This window comes from Artemia franciscana, chromosome 16 (assembly GCF_032884065.1).
Source record: "Artemia franciscana chromosome 16, ASM3288406v1, whole genome shotgun sequence".
Taxonomy (NCBI): Eukaryota; Metazoa; Arthropoda; class Branchiopoda; order Anostraca; family Artemiidae; genus Artemia; species Artemia franciscana.
This window is the reverse complement of record NC_088878.1, coordinates 5,146,474-5,169,679: the sequence shown is the minus strand read 5'-3', so window position 1 is coordinate 5,169,679 and position 23,206 is coordinate 5,146,474. Positions and strand designations below refer to the sequence as shown.

The following is a 23,206-nucleotide window of genomic DNA, read 5'->3' as shown; positions in this document are numbered from 1 at the left end:
AAATCGGTAGATGGCATCACGCTATCGGTAGAAAAATCGGTAGGGAATTTCTAGACATGCCCAAACCCTCTAAGTGCATGTTAGGTTCGCAAAAATGCTCAATTTTCTGCTGAAGTCCCAGATCAATTTAGAATTAGACCATTCTACAACTGTCTATCGACTTTCGATTGATCATACGACGATTTAAAGCAATGTTTTCTTTAAAACTGCAAAAGAGTAATTGATCTCGAGGTGTTGTTTGATCTCGTGGTAATAACGACGGTTACGAAATATTGCAGTCGTTGCAAATGCAGAATTTGCAGTGGTTCTTATAAATCGCTAGTATACCAATATGGTATACTCTTGAGCTATCGGCGATTCTAACATATTGCAAACGCGGCATTTGCAGTAGATGCTGCAAATCTGCAGCATCTGTGAATCCGAATGCTCACATAAGGAAAGAACTGTTTTCATGTATTAATTAAATTGGCATTTGCTTTTTATGCCTTCGTTGGAACAAGATATGTTTAGACACGAATGTATTGCCTGACACGCGCGTAAACACACATGCTCAGCTAGACGCGCGTGAGAACAGGGCTCAAGAAATGCACTTTCAATATACTCAATTATTATTGCTGGAATCCTATTCTACTTAATCAGGTACTGCTCATCATAGTAAAGCACTTAAAATTCGACTTCAAACAACGAATCAAATATTTGGTTAAAATGATTAAAGCAACTGATACGCATCTGCAAACGAAGGAATCAAACCCGTTGATTTAATTCTAATCTACTGAATTCAGTACTTTTCATCACAATAAATCAATAAAGCATACTTTGGTCTTTATTGCTTTTGCTTAATTTATTGGTCTTTATAAACAGCGGCAGTTTCAAATATCCAATGCAACTCAAAACAGAAACTTTTGATCTTCCACCGTAGACATACATCACTAGCATTTTGAAGCCTTAGCCTAGGATCGTATCAATACATACGTTGATGGAATTCTAATCTACTTAATTAGGTACTTTTCATCACAATAAATCAATAAAGCACACTTTGGTCTTCAAACCACAATTCAGGAACAGTGGAAGTTTCAAATATCTAATGCAATACAAAACAGTAACTTTTTCTATTATAGACTAAATTTTATCACTCATATACACTCTTCAACTGTCGCAGAAGCTCGTGCTTCCTTTAGCTGTTTCTCTAATTCATGATCAGCTATCAGCAATGAGGAATGCATAATCATCCTCTTCTTCCCGCATTTGGGACGCAAGATGACAGATAAGGTCAGCGTCGACAATCTATTTTGTTTATCAGTCTTCAGTTCTTTTAAAGTACTGAAAAGATGTTCTGTAATATCATTCGAGAAAGGCAATGAAAAGAAAAAGTAAATAACGTGCCTTAGATTTGCGAACCTTGGTCGACCACTGGGGGTAACCATGGACAAAATGGATCTCCAATATTCTACTGGCGACTGATACTGGCACTCACAATCTATCTGAAGCCTCCCTCTTTACACCCTCCCAAGAAGTTCCCAGAAGATCCTTCAGAACATCAACAGAGCTTTGTTCACACCATTACGAGTCAATGGCAGCTCTAAGACATGTAGGAGGGAAATACTTAACTAGAAGAGCATTTGAAGGCTCTATAAGACAGAGCCTTCATTCAAATCATCTCATTCAATGACATCTCATTCAAATCATTATCAAATACGAGCCTGGTTTTGATCTACGGAACTGCTCCCTTGTAAAATTCTCTTACTTTGAGGTATACCTTCATCACTTCATTATGGTCTACCTTAAGGTCACGCTCTACAAGCTCTGATATAGCGAGTCTAAGCCATGTATCTTACTATAAACACTTTAATAATTAATAAATAATTAATATAATTAGTTACTTAATTAACTACTCCCTTTTCATTTGATTTGAGATGGTTGAAAAAGAAAAAAAAAATTCGATAAACCCCACCATTTCTGAGGAAAGACAGTGTTGGTTCTTCTGTTTCCCATTCATGATGTTTTATTTGAAGAGCAAAAGCCACATAATGGAATGAAGGAACCAGGTCTAAGTTGTGGCTCCAGGATTTCGCTGAATGGTGCTGTTCGCAGTCACACCTATTATGTCCAATTAAAAAGAAAAAAATTGCAAAAAATCGCCAAAAATCGGTAGAAAATCGGTATTTCGGTAGGCTTGAAATTTATTCGGTAGAAAAGTCCGAAAATCGGTAGATCTACCGATAAATCGGTAGAAGTGGAAACACTGCTCAAAAGCGGAACGGCAAAAACATTTGGGCTTAGGAGCGTTAAATTTTTAAATCTGGCCCTACCTAAGAGCCCATATTTGAATTTTTGAAGCCCCTTAAACATCGCGTTGATTTAAGGTTTTCCGTTTTGCTACTGATCTGCTGGTCAACCTTTTTTACCATTTATGGAGTAAGGAATCAAACTGAAAAGGCATGTTTTAGTTTTGTTGAAAGAATTTGTAAGATTGTTAATTTGTCATAAAATCTCTCAGATTTAGTCATCTGAATAAATCAATTTAACACAAATAAGGGCAAATGTATACCTTTTCGAAGTATGTTTTTATGCAACCGCATTTTTATGCAAGAGACGCATTTTATCATCGCATTTTTATGCAAGAGACGATAAAGTAGAGTGTAAGAAAGCATCAACTTTATACTCCTAGATGTACGAAAATACACAAAATACAAAATTTTACAACATTTAAAGATGTGCCACCTTAACCGAGAAAGGTAAACCTATGTTATTTGTCCATTACCAGGTTTTTGGGGATTCCAAGGTCAGGTTTTTAGGAGTCTCCATAATCAAGCCTTGGAGATTTTTGTTTGTTTCCTGCTCCCTCTTCCCTGTAAATTTTTTTTCTGGAGCCATTTCTTTAATTTGAGTCAAATGGTGTTGAGTAGGGTCTAGTACAACAAATTTATGATGAGTCATTGCCTAGGGTTCCATCTAATTATAAGGGATTAGAACCTGCCGGAACCTATAATCCAGGTCCCTACCGGAGCCTGGATCAGAACCTATATAGCCTCCTTCACAAACGTATTACACTAATAATAACAATAATTTATTTTTGACCTCTTTAAAACACAAATTCTGATAGAGGAGTAAATGAAGGAAAAAAGAAAATAACAAAAACTCACAATAAAAATACAACATAAAAACAAAACAACGAAGAATGAGTCTACATATCAATCAAGCAATACTACACCATAGTAAATTAGAAAATGAGACATCTCTGGCGACTACCAAAATAATTTAAACACGGATGCAATTTGGAGAAAAATCAACGATACGTTCTCTACGCCAATGGAATATTAACGGAAGTCTGTCCGTTTTCATAGTAATTAAATAAAAAAAAGAGTTTTTATAACTGCCAGTAAGGAGCGGTATTAAAACTTAAAACAAATTATCAATCAACAGAAATTATTTCGTATATGAAAGGGGTTATCCTCTCCTCAACGCCCCGCTCTTTACGCTAAAGTTTTTTATTGTTTTTAAATGTAGAGTTGTGAGAAAGAGTCAAACTTTAGCGTAAAGAGCGGGGCGTTGAGGAGGGAATAACCCCTTTCATATACGGAATGATTTATGTTCGTTTTACGTTTTAATGTTGCTCCTTACTTGTAGTTAAAAAAACTTCTTTTTTATTTAATTTCTGAACGTTTTTGATTTAATGTATGTTTTGATTTTGGCTCTCCGCAAATGAGTCATTAAAACAAAATTTACATATTATTTTTTTGCGAAATGGCTTTCTCTTAGTTTCGATTGGACGATTTTGAGAAAAAAAGAGTGGGAGCGGAGGAATAGTTGCCCTCCAATCTTTTGGTTACTTAAAAAGCCAACTAGAAATTTTAATTTTTTACGAACGTTTTTATAAGTAAAAAATATACGTAACCTACGAATTAACTTAAGCAAAGAACTTCTATATTCGCATATTTTTATTACTTATATGAGGGAGTTTGCCCCTTGTTAATACCTCGCTCTTTACACTAAAGCTTAAATTTTGTCCCAATTCCTTAAGAATGACCCCTTTCAGTTGAAAAACTTTTCATATTTATTTTTTCATTGGTGTTTGTTTTAAATAATGCTAGAAAATCCTGCCCCATGAAATTCTCTTCCTCCCATGAAAAATTCCTCCATGGAAAGGCGCTCCAATATAATCCCCTCCCCTCTACCCCCCCTGACAAAAAAAATCCACCTGAAAATGTCTATATACTTCCCAATAACCATTACTATATGTAAACACTGGTCAAAGTTTGTAGCTTTCAGCCCCTCCCCTGGGGACTCTGAGGGACAAATTCGTTCCCACAAACATAGTTATCTGGTTTTTCTACTATGCTTAACAAAGCACTTAACACGGTGCATTTCAAAATGAAACTAAACTACGGTTGAGAATTAATAAATTAAAGAATTCACTTGTCGAAAATTCCAAAAGGCAGGTAGAAAATACCAAGATGCTATAAAAATAGTAATGATTCTCATTGTATTTTGGGTAATTAATATAATAATACTTTTCCATACCTAAGTTAAAGACCAAAATCCCAAGACCTTGGAAAAAACTTAGAGAGTGGCCACCATGAATTAGTTCAGTTTCAGAGCTTCATTTTTGAAAAGGTTCAGCTCTATTAGTATATTTTTATCTTTAGATTCCTCTACAAACCTGTGCCATTCTAATACAGATCCCATAGTCCTGGTTAGCAAGATGCCGTGAATTGTCTGGGGTGACAATATCGAAATTGAAAGACGTTAATCTGCCACTCGCTGCTGTATAATACTGAAGGCACCCATCAGGGGCTAAAAACAACAAATAAACAGTAAGAAATAAATTTTTGAACTTTGAAAATAGTAAACAAGAAGCGAAAGTTTAGAAATTCTTATTAATAAGAGGCTATGATAAAACACTGATAAAACAAAAGCTGGCTATTCAATTTTAGATATCCCGTGGTATCTATTCCCCATGCTCTGCTTGGCAATACGGGGAGCAGGATATATTTAAGGTACAGGTTTAGGGAGACAGTTTTCTTAGTTTTGAAGTGCTTCTATTTGGCTTTACTGGATTAAAATTTTCTTTGGGAAAAATGGGTGTGAAAGGGAGGCTAGTTGGCCTACAACACTTAACAGCATACTACCAGCAAGGTTCGGCGGCAAGTTTGCTACATATCCCTTTAAAACAGACCCAGCTGTTAAAATGGGTTTTTTGACACCCTATGTACCAGCAATGCCCTGGAGGATTTTTTTTCTTATTTTCATCTCTTGTGTCTAATGTCGGGACAGGGGCTTGCTAGTTTCGATGCCAAAGGATAATAAATTTAAATATAGGGGCGATAGGAAGTGGTAATTGTTGTGTTCAGGAAAATGAAAAAGCTGATGTGGATAATAAGTATATATTTACGTGTAAATAGGTCACCCGTGGGATCATTTATTGCTGGAACTGTCATGCTAGGAAAATAGAAGTCAATAGTATATACAGGCAAAAAAAGAGGACAAATCTCCGTTGATACATTGTCGAAATACTGTTTTCTCAAAATTAAAACAAAAAAGTCACATGTACTAAACTACAGTTTTCCTAGAAAATATTGATAGTTGCTCTACCTCCAATACTGTTTAATGTACCAAAGGCCATATGGCATTAAGAATTTTAGGGCTCAGGCATGGCTGCCAACTCTAGTGATTTATCACCATTTCTAGTGATATTTTATTCTTCCCAAGCGGTTTTGTTTTGGGTTGTCATTTTTAGTCATTTTGATAGTGACTTTTTTAGAGTCGCAGAAATACTACAAACACTTGATTCAGACAGAAATCTGTGTTATCTAGTAATTCTAGTTTTATAGAATTATGTAATTCCAGAGGGAGTAATTCTAGTTTTATAGAATCGTGTAATTCTAGAGGGAGTAATTCTAGTTTTGAGGAAACACTTCCTACAGGTTTTTTGTTTTGTTAAATAAAAGATGGCCTTCCCGAAGCCAAGAGCGGGGGGCTAGGGGGGCGGTAGCCCCCTACAACAAAAAACCTGTACAAAAGAGTCTTTAAAAGCGGGGGGTTTGGGGGGCGGCAGCCCCCCAACTGCCTCTCCTAATTCCTCTACGTTTTAAGGTTCGACTTTGGGACGCAGCCTCTTTAACTCTTTAAGAAAACGTTTTTTTCATATTATTTCTGTACGTTTTTCTACAATCCATGGTGGATGTAATTTAATAATAATTTTCCATGTTTATTTTCTCACTTTCTGTATCAATAAATTCAAACTGACAAAATTATCTAATTTTGATAATTTTAATAGTTTAGCAGCTTAATTAAAAATTTAGCAGCTAGTGGTTTTTACCCACCCGCCTCCGGTTTATGGGCCCAGCGCGCTTCCGCTGCGCCAAGCTGCTGTTATGCTTGCTATCAAACAAGTTATTACAATAGAAAATTTCACCAACGGCTTCAATTAGGAAATCAACTTAAATGGTTCTTTTAACTTGCTTCCATCAAGCCTTACCCCCGCTTCAGTATAAATTCTTGTGAACATTCCAGTATGTAATTCTGATCACATGTTTCCATGTTTATTTTCTCCCTTTCTGTATCAATAAATTCAAACTGACAAAATTACCTAATTTTACAAATTTTAAAAAGTTAGCAGCTAGCGATTTCGATCCACCGACCTCTGGGTTATGGGCCCAGCACGCTTCCGCTGCGCAAAGCTGCTGTTAGAGTAACAATTTTTCAAACAAGTGATGTTATTACAAGAGAAAATTTTACCTTCAATGGGGAAATTGGTTTTTCTAAGCTAGAAAATCGGGGGTTAATATTTTCCGACGAAACTTTCCAGGAAAATTACTCGGAGAATTCCACGTCGAATGAGTCTTCGTACACCCAGATCCGATGTCGGCTGTGACCTGTAGGCGTGGCAGAAAAAAAGGGTTTCTGTCATTTTTCTCAAATAAAAATTTTAAGGATTAAGACAGCATTTTTTGAAGCTTTCAGTCAGTCTCACCATGTCGAGCTGATCATTTTGATGTACTTGATGTTGAAATTCGTAACTTTTAACAACAAAAAACTTAATATGGGCTCTTATGGGGAAATGGGGTTTTTCAAAGCTAGAAAATCGGGGGGTTAAGATTTTCCGACGAAACTTTCAAGCAAAATTACTCGGAAAATTCCGCGTCGAATGAGTCTTCTTACACCCAGATCCGATGTCGGCTGTGACCTGTAGGCGTGGCGAAAAAAAAAGAACATGAACATTAAGTGGCTATGCGTGGTTTCTGGAAAACAGGGAAGGAGTTATCGGATCGAGCTGAAATTTTGTGGATAAGCTCCTGGGCCCTAGGGGACTTTAACTTGTGAATTTCAGCCCGATCGTACAACGTTAAAGGGGGAGGGGGGTGGGGTTGGATGGTCGAAACTTTCGGCCAGATTTTCCCCGTGAAAGAAAAGTCGGAGGGGGAAGAAATTTGGCAGGTTTCTTAGTTGGAGCTCGGGCTACGAAATGCATTCCTCCCCATCCCTCTGCAACCACTGGAAGATCGCTTAACATTGTCGTGGTTCGCCTCTTTATAGAGGCACGAGTGTGCCTCCTTGATTTTAAACTACCAGATCCAAAAGTGTTAATTTGGACTAACCATATAAGGGATCCTGGATATTAAATGGGGGGAAGAACCCCCTGCAATATTTTTACCATTCGGTAAAACCATGTTGCAAAGCAGTGCAATTTTACAGGCTAATTATTTCAAATCATAAATGAAAGAGTTTAATTAAGATATATATATATATGAAATAAACAATTACTGACACAACAACTACTGAAATCTAAACTGCTACAGTCTTGTTTACAATTAAATAAAAAAAACAAGTTTTTTTAAATGAAAGTAAGGAGCGGCATTAAAACTTAAAACGAACAGAAATTACTCCGTATATGAAAGGGGCTTTTCCTCTTCAACGCCTCGCTCTTTACGCTAAAGTTAGACTCTTTCTCTTAACTCTACTTCTAAAAATAGTAAAAAAAATTCTGGTAAAAAAATGTGAAATTCCACATTTTTGTAGATAGGACCTTGAAACTTCTACAGTAAGGTTCTCTGATACGCTGAATCTGATGATGTGAATTTCGTTAAGATGGTATGACTTTTAGGTTTTTTTTCCTATTTTCTAAAATGGGGCAAATTTTCTCAGGCTCGTAACTTTTGATAGGTAAGACAAATCTAGATGAAAGTTATATATTTAAAATCAGCATTAAAATGAAATTTTTTTTAATGTAACTATTGGTATCAAAATTCAATTTTTTAGAGTTTCGGTTACTATTGAGCCGGGTCGCTCCTTACTACAGTTCGTTACTACGAACTGTTTGATTACTTCGTATATGAAAGGGACTGCTTCCTCATCAACGCCCCATTCTTTACACTAAAATTTGACTCTTTCTCTCAAGTCTTCTTTTTCAAACAGTAAAGTACTTTAGCGTAAAGAGCGGGGCGTTGATGAGGAAGCAGCCCCTTTCATATACGAAGTAAATTCTGTTCTTTTGAGTTTTAATGTCGCTCCTTACTTTTAGTTAAAAAAAATTGATTTTTTATTTAATTTCTGAACGTTTTTGAATCAATGCATGTTTTGATTTTGGCTCTCCATAGAGGAATAATTAAAAATAAATCTGCATATTTATTTTTTTGGGCTAAATGGCTTTCTCATAGTTTTGATCGAATGATTTTGAGAAAAAAGGAGCGGGGGAGGAAGCCTAGCTGCCCTCCGATTTTTTTGGCTACTTAAAAAGGCAACTAGAACTTTTGATTTCTTACGAATGCTTTTATTAGTAAAGATATACATAACTTATAAAATAGCTTACGTAACGAACTTTTGTATGCTCATGTCGTCTTTATTACATATATGAGGGGGTTCACTTCCTCTTCAGTACCTCGCTCTTTACACTAAAGCTTAAATTTTGTCCCAATTCATAAAGAATGACCCCTGAATCACAAAAGCCGTAGAATAAATAGTTGAAATTACTAAAAATACTTTAGCGTAAAGAGTGAGGTATTAGGAGGAGGTGAGCCCCTCACATGCGTAATAATTTCTGTTCGTTTTTAAGTTTTAATGCTGCTCAATACTTCCACGCTGTAAGGTGGAACTTCAACTTCACGCTTACTTCAACTGTTTGATAAGTGGAATGAAGCACCTCTACCAACCCAACTTCTAGACTAGTGAATTAGACAAATGTCAGGTTTAGTGAAAATACTTGATAATATGATAGATTATAAGCCAGCTGTTAGAAAATATCCAGTAATTACTGCGGTTTAGCCAGCTAAAATCAATGGATTGTTATGTGAAGATTCACAGTCACTACTTTTCGTAGCCAATACTTGTTGGTAGCAATTCATTCTATAGTAAGTAGCCGAGTTAGAGCCTTTTCTAATATGAAGGGTTAGTTTGATTATTGGTTATAAGAGCAACTACGGAAAGTTAACTACTAAGTTAACTACGGAAAAAATACGTCAAGTTCTTAGATCAATCGATCTTAAATAAGTGCTCTGAAACAGATTCAAAACGTACGATTTATGTTTCATTTTTAAAATTTTACTTACAATTTCTTACTTGTGTTTTTTCAAATTTTGCCCAGCCCCAATCCCGAAGGTTTTCTTACAGAGTACCTTTAAAGTGTCAAAAACTATTTCAAACTGCCCAATGCACCTTTTCTTTCTAATTATTTGTACAGATGCTTCTTTTGGTAAAATATGATTTCCGTACCTTCCTTTATCCCCAAGCCATCACCAACAAGCACGTGTTAATATAATCTCTATGTCGAATGTCTCCTATTTCACAAGAAAAAACTGCCTTAAACCTTTCTTAAAGTCGTGGATTATCGAAAAACCCAGCCTTACCCCCGTTTTCAAAAAGAAAGCAAAATTTGTTTTCAAGAAGAAGTAAAAATAAAAATTCAGTAATTTTTCGGTTCATCTAGCGGTTTAATTTTTACCTAGTGGTAATCTTGGGCGCGGGGATAGCGTATTGCTTTTCGAATAAGAGTTTTTGGCTCCTTGATTTCATATAGGTTGTGGTAACGAACTGTAAGTAAGGAGCGACCCGGTTCAATAGTAACCGAAACTATAAAAAAGGAATTGTGATACCAATAAATATATCAAAAGAACTGGATATTTATGCTGATTTAAAATATATAAGTGATTTAAAATATCTATATATATAAAAATAAGTTGTCTCTGTGTGTGTGTGTATGTCGAGTGACGCCATGTTTGTGTGTCGACTGACGTCATGTTTGTTGATTGACGAAATTACACACCGGGACATCGGGACACAAATGACGACCGGGACACCGGGACATAGGGAATATAAATGACGACCGGGACACAGAGAATATAAATGACGACCGCGACACTCAAAGAGAAATTACAGACTGGGACACCGGGACACAAATGACGACCGGGACACAGGGAAACAACAACAACGGGGACGCCGGGGGGCACAGGGGGATATATAAATGACGACAGGGACACAGGGAATGTTCGATTAGCAATCACCATCAACAAAGCTCAAGGGCAATCATTAGACTAATGAGGTATAGATCTGAATACAGATTGTTTTTCCCATGGACAATTATATGTTGCATGTTCAAGAGCCGGTAAACCTAACAATCTATTTATATGCACAGACAATGGGACAGCCAAGAATGTTGTATATTCACAAGTTTTACGTAGTTAAAAATATATATATATATATATATATATATATATATATATATATATATATATATATATATATATATATATATATATATATATATATATATATATATATCTATATTCACAGGTGGGACACAGGGACACAACTACAATGGCGCGTAACTAATATGGCGCGTAATGACTTGCGCGCGCAGGGGGGCTTGGGGGGGGGGGGCACGAAGTGCCCCCACCAACAAGGTGTTGGGGTGGCGCGAAGCGCCACCCCAACAGCTAGTATTATATAAAATATATGATATACAAAATATATAATATCATCAAGTTTAGTCTTACCCATCAAAAGTTTACGAGCCTGAGAATATTTGCTTAATTTCCAGAAAAAAGGGAAATACCCCCTAAAAATGATAGAGTCTTAAGGAAAATCGCACCAAAATATCCAGCGTATCAGAACTGTAGAGGTGTCAAGCTCCTATCTACAAAAAGGTGGAATTTTGTATTTTCTCTAGAAGAAAGATCATGGATGCATATTTTTTTTTAGGGGTTACCGTAGTGACCCAGTGGTCAGAGAGTATCGCAATAGGTCTCATTTTAGCGGAAATTAAAAGTTCTAGTGTCCTTTTTAATTGACCAAAAAATCAGCCCCTCTCCTATGCTCATTTTTCCCAAAGTCACTCGACAAAAATTTTGAGATTGCCATTTTCTTTAGCTCAGTCGAAAAATCAAACAGTTATGTCTTTGAGGATGACTTAATCCCCCACATTCTTTGGGGGAAGGGCTGCAAGTTGTGAACTTTGCCCGTTGTTTACATATAGTACTGGTTATTCGGAACTAGATATACATTTTCGGGGATTTTTCTTATGGGGGGGGGGGGTCTATATTGATGGAAAAGGAAGAAACATGTATGTCGAGCAGGATGAAATGAATGAAGAAATTACATGGAATACGCTATCCCTTCAATTGTTATAAACCATGGTAACCTTCAATCGTCAAAGTTAGTCCATCATAGAACACTGGTAAAAATTCAGCTGACCAAAACAGCTGAAATTCTAAAACTAAAGTGATCTGTTTAGACCTCCCTGAGCAACGTCCAAGAAACTGCACCTGTTCTGAGACTAATAAAGTCCCAATACACCATGCTGAACTTTATTTTGGAAAATTGTCAATCTCTCTGTAAAAAGCTGGAAGACTTTGAAGTTTTACTCCATGATGAAAACGCAGCAGTTGCTGCTGTAAACGGAAATCTGGAACCTATGACATGTTATAGAATACAACTCATTTCTCAGTACGAGTAGCAGTAGAAGTGACAACCGATTACCACACTCTAATACTCAAGGCCAAAGCTTCTGTGAAGAAACCTAATCTTTTATGAGTAACAACAAGGCCCCTAACCAACTCGGCTATACATGAATATGGCCAGTCGGTTTCTACGTGCAATTTCCCAAAAGTGTCCTTAGATGGTGCTCTTGAGCAGAGAGTAAGCGCCTTCAACGAGGTACTTTACTCTAAGTATCTTGAAATATTTAGAACAAAGACAGTGACTTTATGCAAATAGGACAAACCATGGATTATCCTTGGAATAAAAGCTAAAATTCATGAGCAAAGTTATTTTTACGCACGTGGTAAAGCAAAAGAAGGAGTAATTGTACGAAACCAAGTAGTGCGCATGGTAAGCAGCGCTAAACTAAATATGGCAGCAAAAAATTTTTGCCACTTCTGAACAGTGAGACTTCCAAATGGCACCGCTCCGTCAAGAAATTAAGTGGAAAGTCGTCGAAACCTGCTATTACGATAACAGACGATAATGAACGATTACTGGGGTCTCGCGCTGTAAACGCTTTCTTAACCTCTATATGCACTACATCTCCTCTTGTGACTGCCTAGAAAAAGGAGTACCTGCTTGAAGGCTCCCTAAAATAAGGTTTAACTGAACTCAGTGAGTTAGATGTGTACAAGGAGCTAAGAAAAATAAAAACAGGAGTCTCACCTTTTCCTGGCGAAATTCCTGCAAAACTTATACATGAATTTGCTATGTTCCTTGCCCTACCCCTTTCCAATCTGATTAATCAGTGCTTTGCGTCTAGGGTATTTCCCTCGCTTTAAAAGAAACCACTCACATGTATCATTATCATTACACAGATAAACCCAGCTAAGCGCTGTAAGAACTTGAGACCCCATCTTCCTTTACGAAAGTGATGAAATCTTTCATAATTGACTACCTGTTAGTTCATGAGCGAGAATCCATGACAAATATCAGTACAGAGGACTTTCTAAATGCGTGACTACCGTTTCCCAAAATTTTATATTCTACCCAAAATCCATAAGAAGGATACTCCGTTACCTCCTATCGTAGCGTGTTAAAGTTCTTCAGCTACAGGCGTAGAAAGGTTTCTTAGCCACAATTTTCAAGCATCTTTTAACCACACAGAGATGTTATATAAAAAGTTCCATAGGTCTCGATGAGAATTGGAAAAATCCAAGCACAACAGAAAAAACTGTCTTATCTAGTTTTGTTGCAGTTTCCATGTACACTTCATGTAATGTCCATAAATGTGAACAGGTCTTATAAAGAAAATTATAGGAAAATTCTGCTTTGTCCGATCACAAAAACTTCGAAATTGACACCATAATGACGCCTGTAAGTCTTTGCTACAAGTTCTCTTTGTATTTTATATTCCGAGAAAAATTGTTCCTTTAGATCAAAGACCTACCCATGGACACTGTATTGTTTCCTTTTTTGGCAAATTTTTACATGGATTTCATAGAAGAATCTGCTTTGAATAGTTTCCCCTTTAAAATAATCTCTCTGGTTTCACTTCTTTGATGATATTCTTGCTGTTTGGGAACATGGTAAGGACTCTCTAAAAGATTCTTTGGCATATTTGAACTCTTTTGATTCAAATCTTCAATTCACAATAGAACTGGAAGATTCAGGAAAGCTCCCCTTCCTGGATGTTCTAATTATAAAAATACTCCTAGCCTTGAATTTTCTATGTATAGAAAGCCGACCCATAATGTTGTAATTCCGGTTTCTAAGACTATAATGAGAGAAAGGTCTAGATGACTAGGGCACATTTTGCGGATGAAGGATGACAGATTGCCGACGATTGTACTTTCTGGAAGGGTGTAAAAAGGGATACTTTGAATAGATTGGGATGGAGGGGGAGTGTCCGAAGCACTGTTGGCTTCAGGCTACTTGTTGCAGCCATAAATTATCAGTAGTTGTCATATTTTGAAGCCAAATAAATCGTAAAATTATCATTGTTTATCTGGACTGTATGCCACTAATAATATCGTCAATTAAAAGCAGCTTTCAGCGAAGACGGACTTGTTTCAACTTTGAAACAATGTTTTTAGTTTCAAGCTTGTTCAATATTTCGCCAATATTAGACTATAGACTCTGGCACTTAAGCTTATAAGGTTTAATTCATATCCCAACAACAGTTCAAACCTGTTTAAAAAAAGACCTATATCCATTGAATATTTCAAGACTAGAAACATAAAACGCTAGATACCTTATGAAAATAACCTTATATGAAACATAAACCACAGCCACCATAAATGAAACATTAAACACAGGAAAACATATGAAAATATCCAAGATTTTGGCAACAGCCATCTTCCTACCTCGTATTGTTCCATCACAAGGAATTTGAGATACTTTTATATTCCAATATCGCTGGTTTGAAGTTTCAAAAGTTTGTCCAGGAGGCCCTGTTACAGATCCCAGGGCAAAACTCAATGTAAACATATCCGTATTTGTTGTCATGTCAAGATAGACTGTAAAATAAATTAAAAAAAGAAAATTTTCTTATCTTTGAGCTTTTTGAACAATATTTATATAGACCTATGTATAGCTAAGACCAATCTACCTATTAATGTAAATTGAATGTTATGTATATGCTAAAGCATCTTTGTACATAAATTCATATTTGACTATGCCTATGGACAGAAGAGTTCGAGAAAACATATTTAAAAATAAATAAAACAATTAAAAAACAGATTTGAAAAGATTCCACTGAGAAAAAATATCAACAGTTTAAAGATGACGAAGGATTAAAACATATCAATTTTTTCAATTTTAGGACACGGAAGTGTTTGAATAAGGAAAAGTCAATTTAGAGGATGTGGCAAAATCCATTTGGAGAAACAATATATTTTAAAGTATTTCTGGAACTGAAAGGCAGTTTTAAAGTTTGGTTTTTCAGTTATCTTTACATCTTGGAAGCCTTTTTAAGATGCCGGAAAATGATATGGATTTGGATTAAATTAAAAAAAAACCTTTTCGACTTCCTTCAGCTAAGAATTTTAAAAGTTATTTGCCGAAAATGTTTGAATTGGATCAAAACTTTTCGGATCTTTTCACTTTTATTTTAGATTCAACATATTTTTTATTAGATTCCCACCATATTTCTAAGACTGAATATTTTAGGGAAGAAACTTGCTGTTAAAACGGAAGCTTTCATATCTGTAAATGTTTTAGAGAAAAACTATAGGCTTCTTAATATCTGTGAAACCACAATGAGAACAGGGAAAAGGGGACTACTTTATGCAGCATGAGGAAGTCAGATGGACATAAATTCAAGATTAAGGGTATTGAGGTAAAACTTTCTGCTTCAGCTAATGTTAAATTAAGTCTACATATCATGTACATGCAGTCCGTCAAAGAGGCATATCAGCAGTATCCAAAGAACGGCTAAGAGCTTTAACTAGAAATGTCTTAAACTGCTTGCGAATGTGACTGCAACCACTGGCTATTGCATTTGCTTGTAACTGCAAGTGCTTTACGACTGTAACTACTTGCGATTGCAACCATTTATGACTGCAACTACTTAGGAGTGTTACTGCTTGTGACTGCGAAAATTTGTGTCTGTGACAGTGACTGCTATCAAATTTGACTATTTGTGACTGCAACCACTTCTGACAATGACTATTTGTGATTAAGAGTGCAACCGGCTTAATTAGGACTGGGACCGGTTGTGACTACGACTACTTGCATGACTACTTGCATGTACGGCTACTATTTCAACCACTGCAATTGCAAGTGCAACTAAGACTCATTCAGTACTTCTACACGTACAACTACTGGTAATACCACTACTTCAACTACTATTATAACTATCGAAATGAATTAATGGATTTCGTGGATCCAGATTGCCAAAAACAGCAGACAAATGTAATATCTCAGAAATACAATAAGATATAAAGTTGAAACTTTCAGGAAGATGTAAAATTTTATCAAAATATATCGGATTCATCCAGATTGCCAAAATTCCCTCTATACAATATCCCAGGAATAGCTAAGCACATCACTTTGCAACTCTCAGGGTATATTTTTGGAGATGTCTAACAAATAAAAAGAAAATACGTGTATCCAACTTTGTCTATTTGCACTATCTAAAGAAAGGATTGGACTATCTAAAGAATTTCGCTAAGTTGAAACTTCTAGGGTATGTTGAAGAGGATGTTCAACTACATCAAACGAAATTAAGTGCATCCAGGTTGCCAAAATTCCCTCTATACAATATCCCAGGAATAGCTAAGCACATCACTTTACAACTCTCAGGGTATATTTTTGGAGATGTCTCACTAAATAAAAAGAAAATACGTGTATCCAACTTTGTCTATTTGCACTATCTAAAGAAAGGATTGGACTATCTAAAGAATTTCGCTAAGTTGAAACTTCTAGGGTATATTGAAGAGGATGTTGAACTATATCAAACAAAATTAAGTGCATCCAGGTTGTCAAAAAGGCGTATCTGCAATATCTCAGGAATGTCTGAGGGTATTAGGTTGAAACTTTCAGGGAATATTTAAAGGAGGTTAAGCTAAATAAGGAGCCACTGCATGTATCAAGAAGACCGAAAGGACGTAACTATTGCATCTAAAGAGTTGCTAAGGGTATTATATTTAAGGTTTCCAGGTCATATTGAGGGAGATGTTGAACTAAACAAAAAGATACTATTAGCTTTTCAGGTTTTCAAAAGGGTTTATCTGCGATGATTCAAAAGTGCCTAGCGACATGAAGTTGAAACTTTCAGGGAATCTTGACAGAGATGGTTAATTAACATTTGTCTATACTCAGAGCTGTGGCATGATGATGGTCATAATCGCTTCAAGCGTATAAAAGCCCTTAGGTGATGAATATTTTAAAATCCTATATTTGAATATTCTTCCACGTAAACATCCATCTAAAGTTGTAGAGCATAACCATCATTGTTGCTAAACTGTGTCCAATATATAATTTTGTCCAATATATGAACAGCAAACCAGAATTTTCATTCTTAAGGACTAAAACCGAAAGAAAAATACTTATCAATATTCCTTTTATTGACCAGTCAAAAAACCGTGTCAATAAAAAGGAATGGAAATTATTTTCAAAAAACGTTTTCCGCAAAACAAAATTTAAACAAATAAAAAGCTACATTAAAAGAAAGACAAGCGGAAATAAATTTAAATTGTAATTCAAGTGTAAAACAAACATAAATCACTATCAGTAAATAAGCGAAACCCAAAAACAAAGTAGCTCTAAAGCCTCATTACCTTGTAAAGGCCAGAACGTCATTTCCACTTTACTGAAAACCATATATATTTTAAGCGTTTTCTCTTTTATAGCGATTAGACTTTTAGGAGCGAATGTCAATATATATTAAGCTGTTGATCAGTATTTCCTTAAATTTTTTCAACAGTCTTGTTCAACTTGATTATTCTCTTTTTTTGTTTTCTTTGTTGACTACATTACAAATTGAATATCCTGGAACATAAAAATTGCTCCAATTAAAGCACAATTGATGGTCAGGTCTTTACAAGGCACAGGGATAATTATCCTTAATCCTGTTGCGGCAGTTTCTGTTCGTTTTTAATTTAAATGGATTATTTATTGTAATTTTTGTTTGTTTTGGGTTTCAATTATTTATTAATAGCGATTTATGTTCGTTTTACTCTTGAATTGCTTTTTGAATTCATTCCCGCCCGTCTTTGATTTAATTCTCAATCGTCATTCAGGTACGCAGGATTAAATCTAGCTATTATTAGCTGTTCTTTCACAGCTTCTCGTGGCACCACTTATATTGCCTCTTAAATGTATCAGGGGAATTAAAAGTTATAGCTACAATATGTACAAACAGCTACAGCAGGTATTATCAAACATCAATATGGAAACAGACAAATTGTTCTCATTGTCTATGAATCAGGGGTATCCCAAGAGTTTTTTCTAGCCTAGGGCCTCTACTTGGCTCTAATCCTCACTTGCATATTTAGGTGTGGAAAATTTAGAGCGAGTAGCCGGTTGCTTCACTAGAAATCCACCCCATTCTGTGCAACTTTTGCTAAAGATCAGTTGTGTGCTGTGTAGATACGAACGCAACATTTATATATTTATCTTATTTAGCTTGATTTTATTATCTTTTCAGTCATTCTTCTAAAACTGACTGACCGAGATGGCAGTGACCCAAAGAGAAAACACTACCGCTTTTAATCAAATACTTTATCTGTACGCGTAAATTAGTCTAACATCGATTTTTAGGCAACAAATGGATTTTCTATCCGAAACGAATGAATTTTAATATAATATAATATACCTTATACCTGGGGTGAAAATGTCAAGTATCAGGCTCGTAAAAAAGACCCTATGACTGAGGCTCTTAGCAATCACATGTTCTACCAACTCCGCTACCAGGTTTTGATCAGTAGGTTTTACATGATCACTGTATTTCTATGTAAAGATAAATCTGTTTATTATACAAAAGCTCTTTCTAGAGTTTACAAAAACAGTTAATTATTATTTAAAATTGAAAAACTTACTATGCTGATTTGTATTCAAGCCACATATAACAGGAACATTATTTGACACACCAGTAACAGTGAATGCATCTGTGGTGCACTGTGTAGCCAAATTAGCATTTGTTGCACTCTGAACTTCAGGTTGTGCTATTCCAAAAGCATGAAAATCTAGCCTGGATATATTAAACTCAATTAACTCTTGTATTGTTCTTTAGTAAAACAGATATTCTGTTTATGAATTATGTCAGGAATTAAAAACAACTTCTCAAGTTTTTCTACTTGCTTGATGTTTTAGATCAAAGATTTTTCTTTATTTCCACTAACACAAACAAAACAGTTGCTGAAACAAAAGAGTTTTTATAACAGTAGGCCTACATATAAAGGACTACAGTTTTAAGCACCTGCATATATTAAATGAATTGAAATTCCAAATATTTGAAAATCAGCAAGCTTAAAGTGACCCATCAAAAGCTATGACTCTGACACAATTTGTCACCGTTTTTGAAAAGAGAGGAAACATTCCCAAAAAGGCAAGTAATCTTGATTGAAATTATACCATCAAATTAGGAATTTCCCTATTGTACAGGTTTAGAGCTTCTATCTAGGAAAACGTGGATCGTAGATTTTTTTCGAGAAAGGTGAACATCGACTTTGCTCGTTGTTAGTTTTTTCTTAAGGATATTTCCATAAAACCAATAGTACTGAAAAATCCGGAGATCTCATTCAAACGGAAATCAAAAGCACTAGTGCCCTGTTTGAGGACCAGTAAAGAGGATACCATAGAAAAGAGGTGTTTTTGCCATTTCGTGGCACCAAACTACGTGACAGCCGATTGATTAAAAACTATTGAAAGATTATGCGTGCCTCTTCCCAGCCTTAAGGATAGCAATGCCATACAATGGGACATTCATACCTAAAGAGACTGATAACACAGTATTTATTTTAAAGCTTCATTTAACTAAGCTGATGTTTTTAAGTTTGATGATTTATGTAAAGTGATATACAATCATGCAACAACTGTCATGGAGTAAGGCACTTACATCCTTATGTAGGCTGGAAGCTGTGGTTGTTGGATGGCTCAAAAATGCATTTTTTATACCTAAACTTTGTAATTATCTCATAGTTTTCAGAAAATTACAGAAGAGACTAGGGAGGAGGAAGAGGTAGAGATTAATCTCTAATACTCCATCGTTTTCACTTAGCTCCGTTCTTGCTGTACTATAGTTACATTCTTAACACAGAAAAATGCTTTCTTTAGAACATGAGAGACTACATTCATATGCTTTCTGGTGAAAAAATAGAAAAATGGGTAGAGGGACATCGTGAGGGACGTCTGAAAATTTTTCAATTGGGGGGAAGCAAGTGTTACCACCCTCTCATCGACATTTAAATGGAAATCATGTGTTTATACTATGTCTTACATGTTTAATTTTTTGTGGCTACGCACTGTAAGCAAGGAGTGACGCATGCTAATGATGATAATAAAATAGTGATAACAGTGATAAAAAAGGAGTCTTGGTAATACTGTATAGACCACTATTACTATGACAGCTCCCTGCAGTACCAAGCCTCATAGGGCCAACACGGCTGAAAACGCTGATCCTGCACCCTAACCTGTTCGATCCTTCACTCTTTTCCCCAACCATGAATTTCCTAATTCGTATAAATACTTCTTTAAATCCCTTTCTGCTCCATCTAGGGATACCTTCTTATGCCTCTATTTTATTATTTTGGAACCAACAAAAACTTATTAAAAAAAATAATAATAATAAAAATCAGTAACGATATAGACAAACATTTAAAGTAGACATATTGTCAAATTAAAAGTGAAAGTTAAAAAGGAAAAGAAGCAAACATATAAAAGTAAAAGTAAAGACTCCAGATACCTTCTTATGCTTCTGTTTTATTATTTTCGAACCAAGAAAAACTTATTTAAAAAATACTTAATGAATTTTCCTATATCTCTAATATTTTTTAGAATAGAAAATATTTACCTTAGTTGGCATATATTGCTAGAGCACTTTTTTACTTGCAATGAGCATTGAAGTGGCCCATCCACTGAATTTGGATACCCTGGGTTCTGAAAATAGGTACAATTTCGGTTGGTCATTCTTCCACAGGTTGAAATCGTTACTGTAAATAGAACCAACATTAAGTAGTTGCTTAGCTGAAAGAGATATTTAAGGGATAAAGCCTACTTTTGTGACATTTGGGAAAATCTGCAAATTTGCACAGTTGTATGATAATAACTTGTTTCTTTAATTGGCCCGTATACCGTTAAAAGAGTTGAATATCCTCGAAGACATACTTTATTTATGCAGTTGATAATGAAAGTTAAATAAGAAAGTCTTATAGATTATTTTGGTTTTATTCTTTGCCAGTTCCGTCTAGCCATTAGCGTATGAAAATAATTTAGTGTTAATTAAATATGGAGCTTTTTGTTTGGATGTTGTTTTCTTTGCTGATGATATTTTGTGTAATTGTTATTCATGTCCTCCTATATTACAGGCAATTGAGTTTTTCGTGAGGGGAGGGAGGACAGTGATTTTTCAAAGGGCTTGTGTTCTTATGTGGTTGTTAATAATTAAGTTAATTCGTAAGTTATGTATATTTATTATTGATAAAAACGCTCGGAGAAAATTATAAGTTCTAGCTGCCTTTTAAATAATCAATAATTCAAGGGCAACTAGGCCTCCTCTCCCGCCTTTTTCTTATTAAAATAGTTCAATCGAAACTATGAGAAAAACCATTTAGCTAAAAACAAGAATTAATATGCAAATTTCGTTTAATTGTTCATGTTCGGTGAGCCAAAATCAAAACATGCATTAATTCAAAAACGCTCGGAAATTAAATGAAAAAAGAAGATATTTTTAACTGCAAGTAAGGAGTGATATTAAAACTTAAAACAAACAGAAATTATTCTGTATATGAAAGGGGTTGTCCCCACCTCAATGCCTCGCTCTTTCCGCTAACGTTTTCATTGTTTTAAAAGTAGAGTTGTAAGAAAGCGTTGAACTTTAGCGTAAAGAGCGGGGTGTTCAGAAAGGGACAACTCCTCTCATATACGGAATAATTTCTGTTTGTTTTAAGTTTTAAAGTCGATCCTTACTTGCAGTTTAAAAAAAAACGTGTTTTGTTCATTTAACCGTACATAGAGGCAGTCACACATTGGAGATTTAGTGCATGAATCTAAAACGTAAGAAATAGGACGTTACAAGCGCTTATTCGGTATTTTAATTACAAACAAGAAAATCAGAGTTTCAATTAAATATTGGAAATAAAAATTAAAACAATTAAATGATTTCTGGAGCGAAACACCCTCTACCAAATTCCATGAGCAAACTATTACCGATTTGACCTATCCAGTTACAGTACGAAAATCATCATAAAAAGCACTAAGTCTTATTTTCTTTTCCAATTATTTTTTACTCCTTTCATAAAATTATATTCACTGAATGTCAAACTTTTTATCTTATTCTTCAATGGCTCCATTTCTGTCCTATTTGAAAATGTAGAGGGTGTATTCATTTGCGTTTCAGAAAGTTGCACATTCGAGTATCTAATGTTGAACTAATAGATTTTAAGATTTAAAAGCACCTTAAACATCAGGGAAAAAATTAACCTGAACCAATATGGTGTAACCGGAAGCAGAGAACATTTTTCAATTTTGCTATTAACTAGGCTCATATTTTTACTTGATGATAAAGTTTCAAAGGCAGTATATTTGGAAAAAACATTAATGTGGAACATATTATTAAACGTAATGGATCCCTATTTTTCTCGTTTTCTTTATGTTAAAAACTAGCATGCTATAATTAAAAAAAAAAATATCTGCTCAAATTAAGGAGCAAATTTGAAGCTTAAAATGAGTGACATTTTTAAAGCTACTTAATAAATTATATTTTTTCCCAAATTATTGGGGTAGGAGGCAACTGTCCGTATGCCCCACTTCTTCATCGACATTGCTGGCCGTAGTTTGTCCTTTAGTAGGTTATACCGTTGCCGTTACAACCATGATAAATGCCAAAAACATTCAAAGTAGTGGTGCAGTTGTGGTGCAGTTGTGGTGCAGTAGTGGGGCTGGGGTGATATTCCAGTTGTTTTGGAGTAAGAAAAAGGATTATCTTAATCTAACTGAAAAAATAGAAGTGAAAAAGGTGATAAAGCTTAAGAGTCGAGCGGAGACGATGCAAGAGTGATGTGTAAGTTCTTCAAGATATCCCAAACTAGTACTAAATCATGCTATTTTGATATTGCACAGGATGAGAGAGTTAAACATTGCTCTATAGTGTTTATTTCCAAAAACTCCAAGCTTGAAAAGGATTATATTAATCGTTTGGACAAAAAATCGGATGTAGAGAAAAAAGTAAGTAAGTTAAAACGTAGAAAGGCATCAGGAATATACCTGGATAATTTTAGGTGAAGACCTATTGTTTGAGCACATCTCTTTCCTATTCCAGTTTTGTATCAGTAGTGGGATACTCTCCTATTTGTTTTGTGGATACTACTTTCAAATATACTCAAAAAGGGAAAAAATCCGAACAGGTCCCAAAGACAAATCACCGTTTCTAGTATCCTAAGTAAAGTCCTCGAGCCACTTCTGCTTCCAGAATTTCGGAAAAGTGTGAACTGTATTACCGACAGTGCAAATTCCGCCGAAACTTGAGCTGATCAATGGATAAGATAAGGTAATATTTATTTTCAAAAGGCTATCACAAGCTCTAAGAGTCGAATTCGCTGTTTATGTCACGTAAAAGTAAAGAAAACAAAAT

At 35.2% G+C, this 23,206-nt stretch overlaps 1 protein-coding gene across 2 annotated transcripts in view; it reads right to left on the bottom strand.

The window, feature by feature from the left end:
* The window catches only part of LOC136036944 (uncharacterized), a 45,598-nt gene that overhangs the window by 4,540 nt on the left and 17,852 nt on the right, over positions 1–23,206 (bottom strand). For both annotated transcript variants that reach the window (XM_065719334.1, XM_065719333.1), the window contains exons 4-7: positions 20,429–20,567; positions 18,456–18,607; positions 14,280–14,432; positions 4,661–4,794 (exon numbers count right to left, since the gene is read on the bottom strand). In XM_065719334.1, coding sequence (XP_065575406.1) covers positions 4,661–4,794; positions 14,280–14,432; positions 18,456–18,607; positions 20,429–20,567 — 578 coding nt within the window. The remainder of the gene's footprint in view (positions 1–4,660; positions 4,795–14,279; positions 14,433–18,455; positions 18,608–20,428; positions 20,568–23,206) is intronic.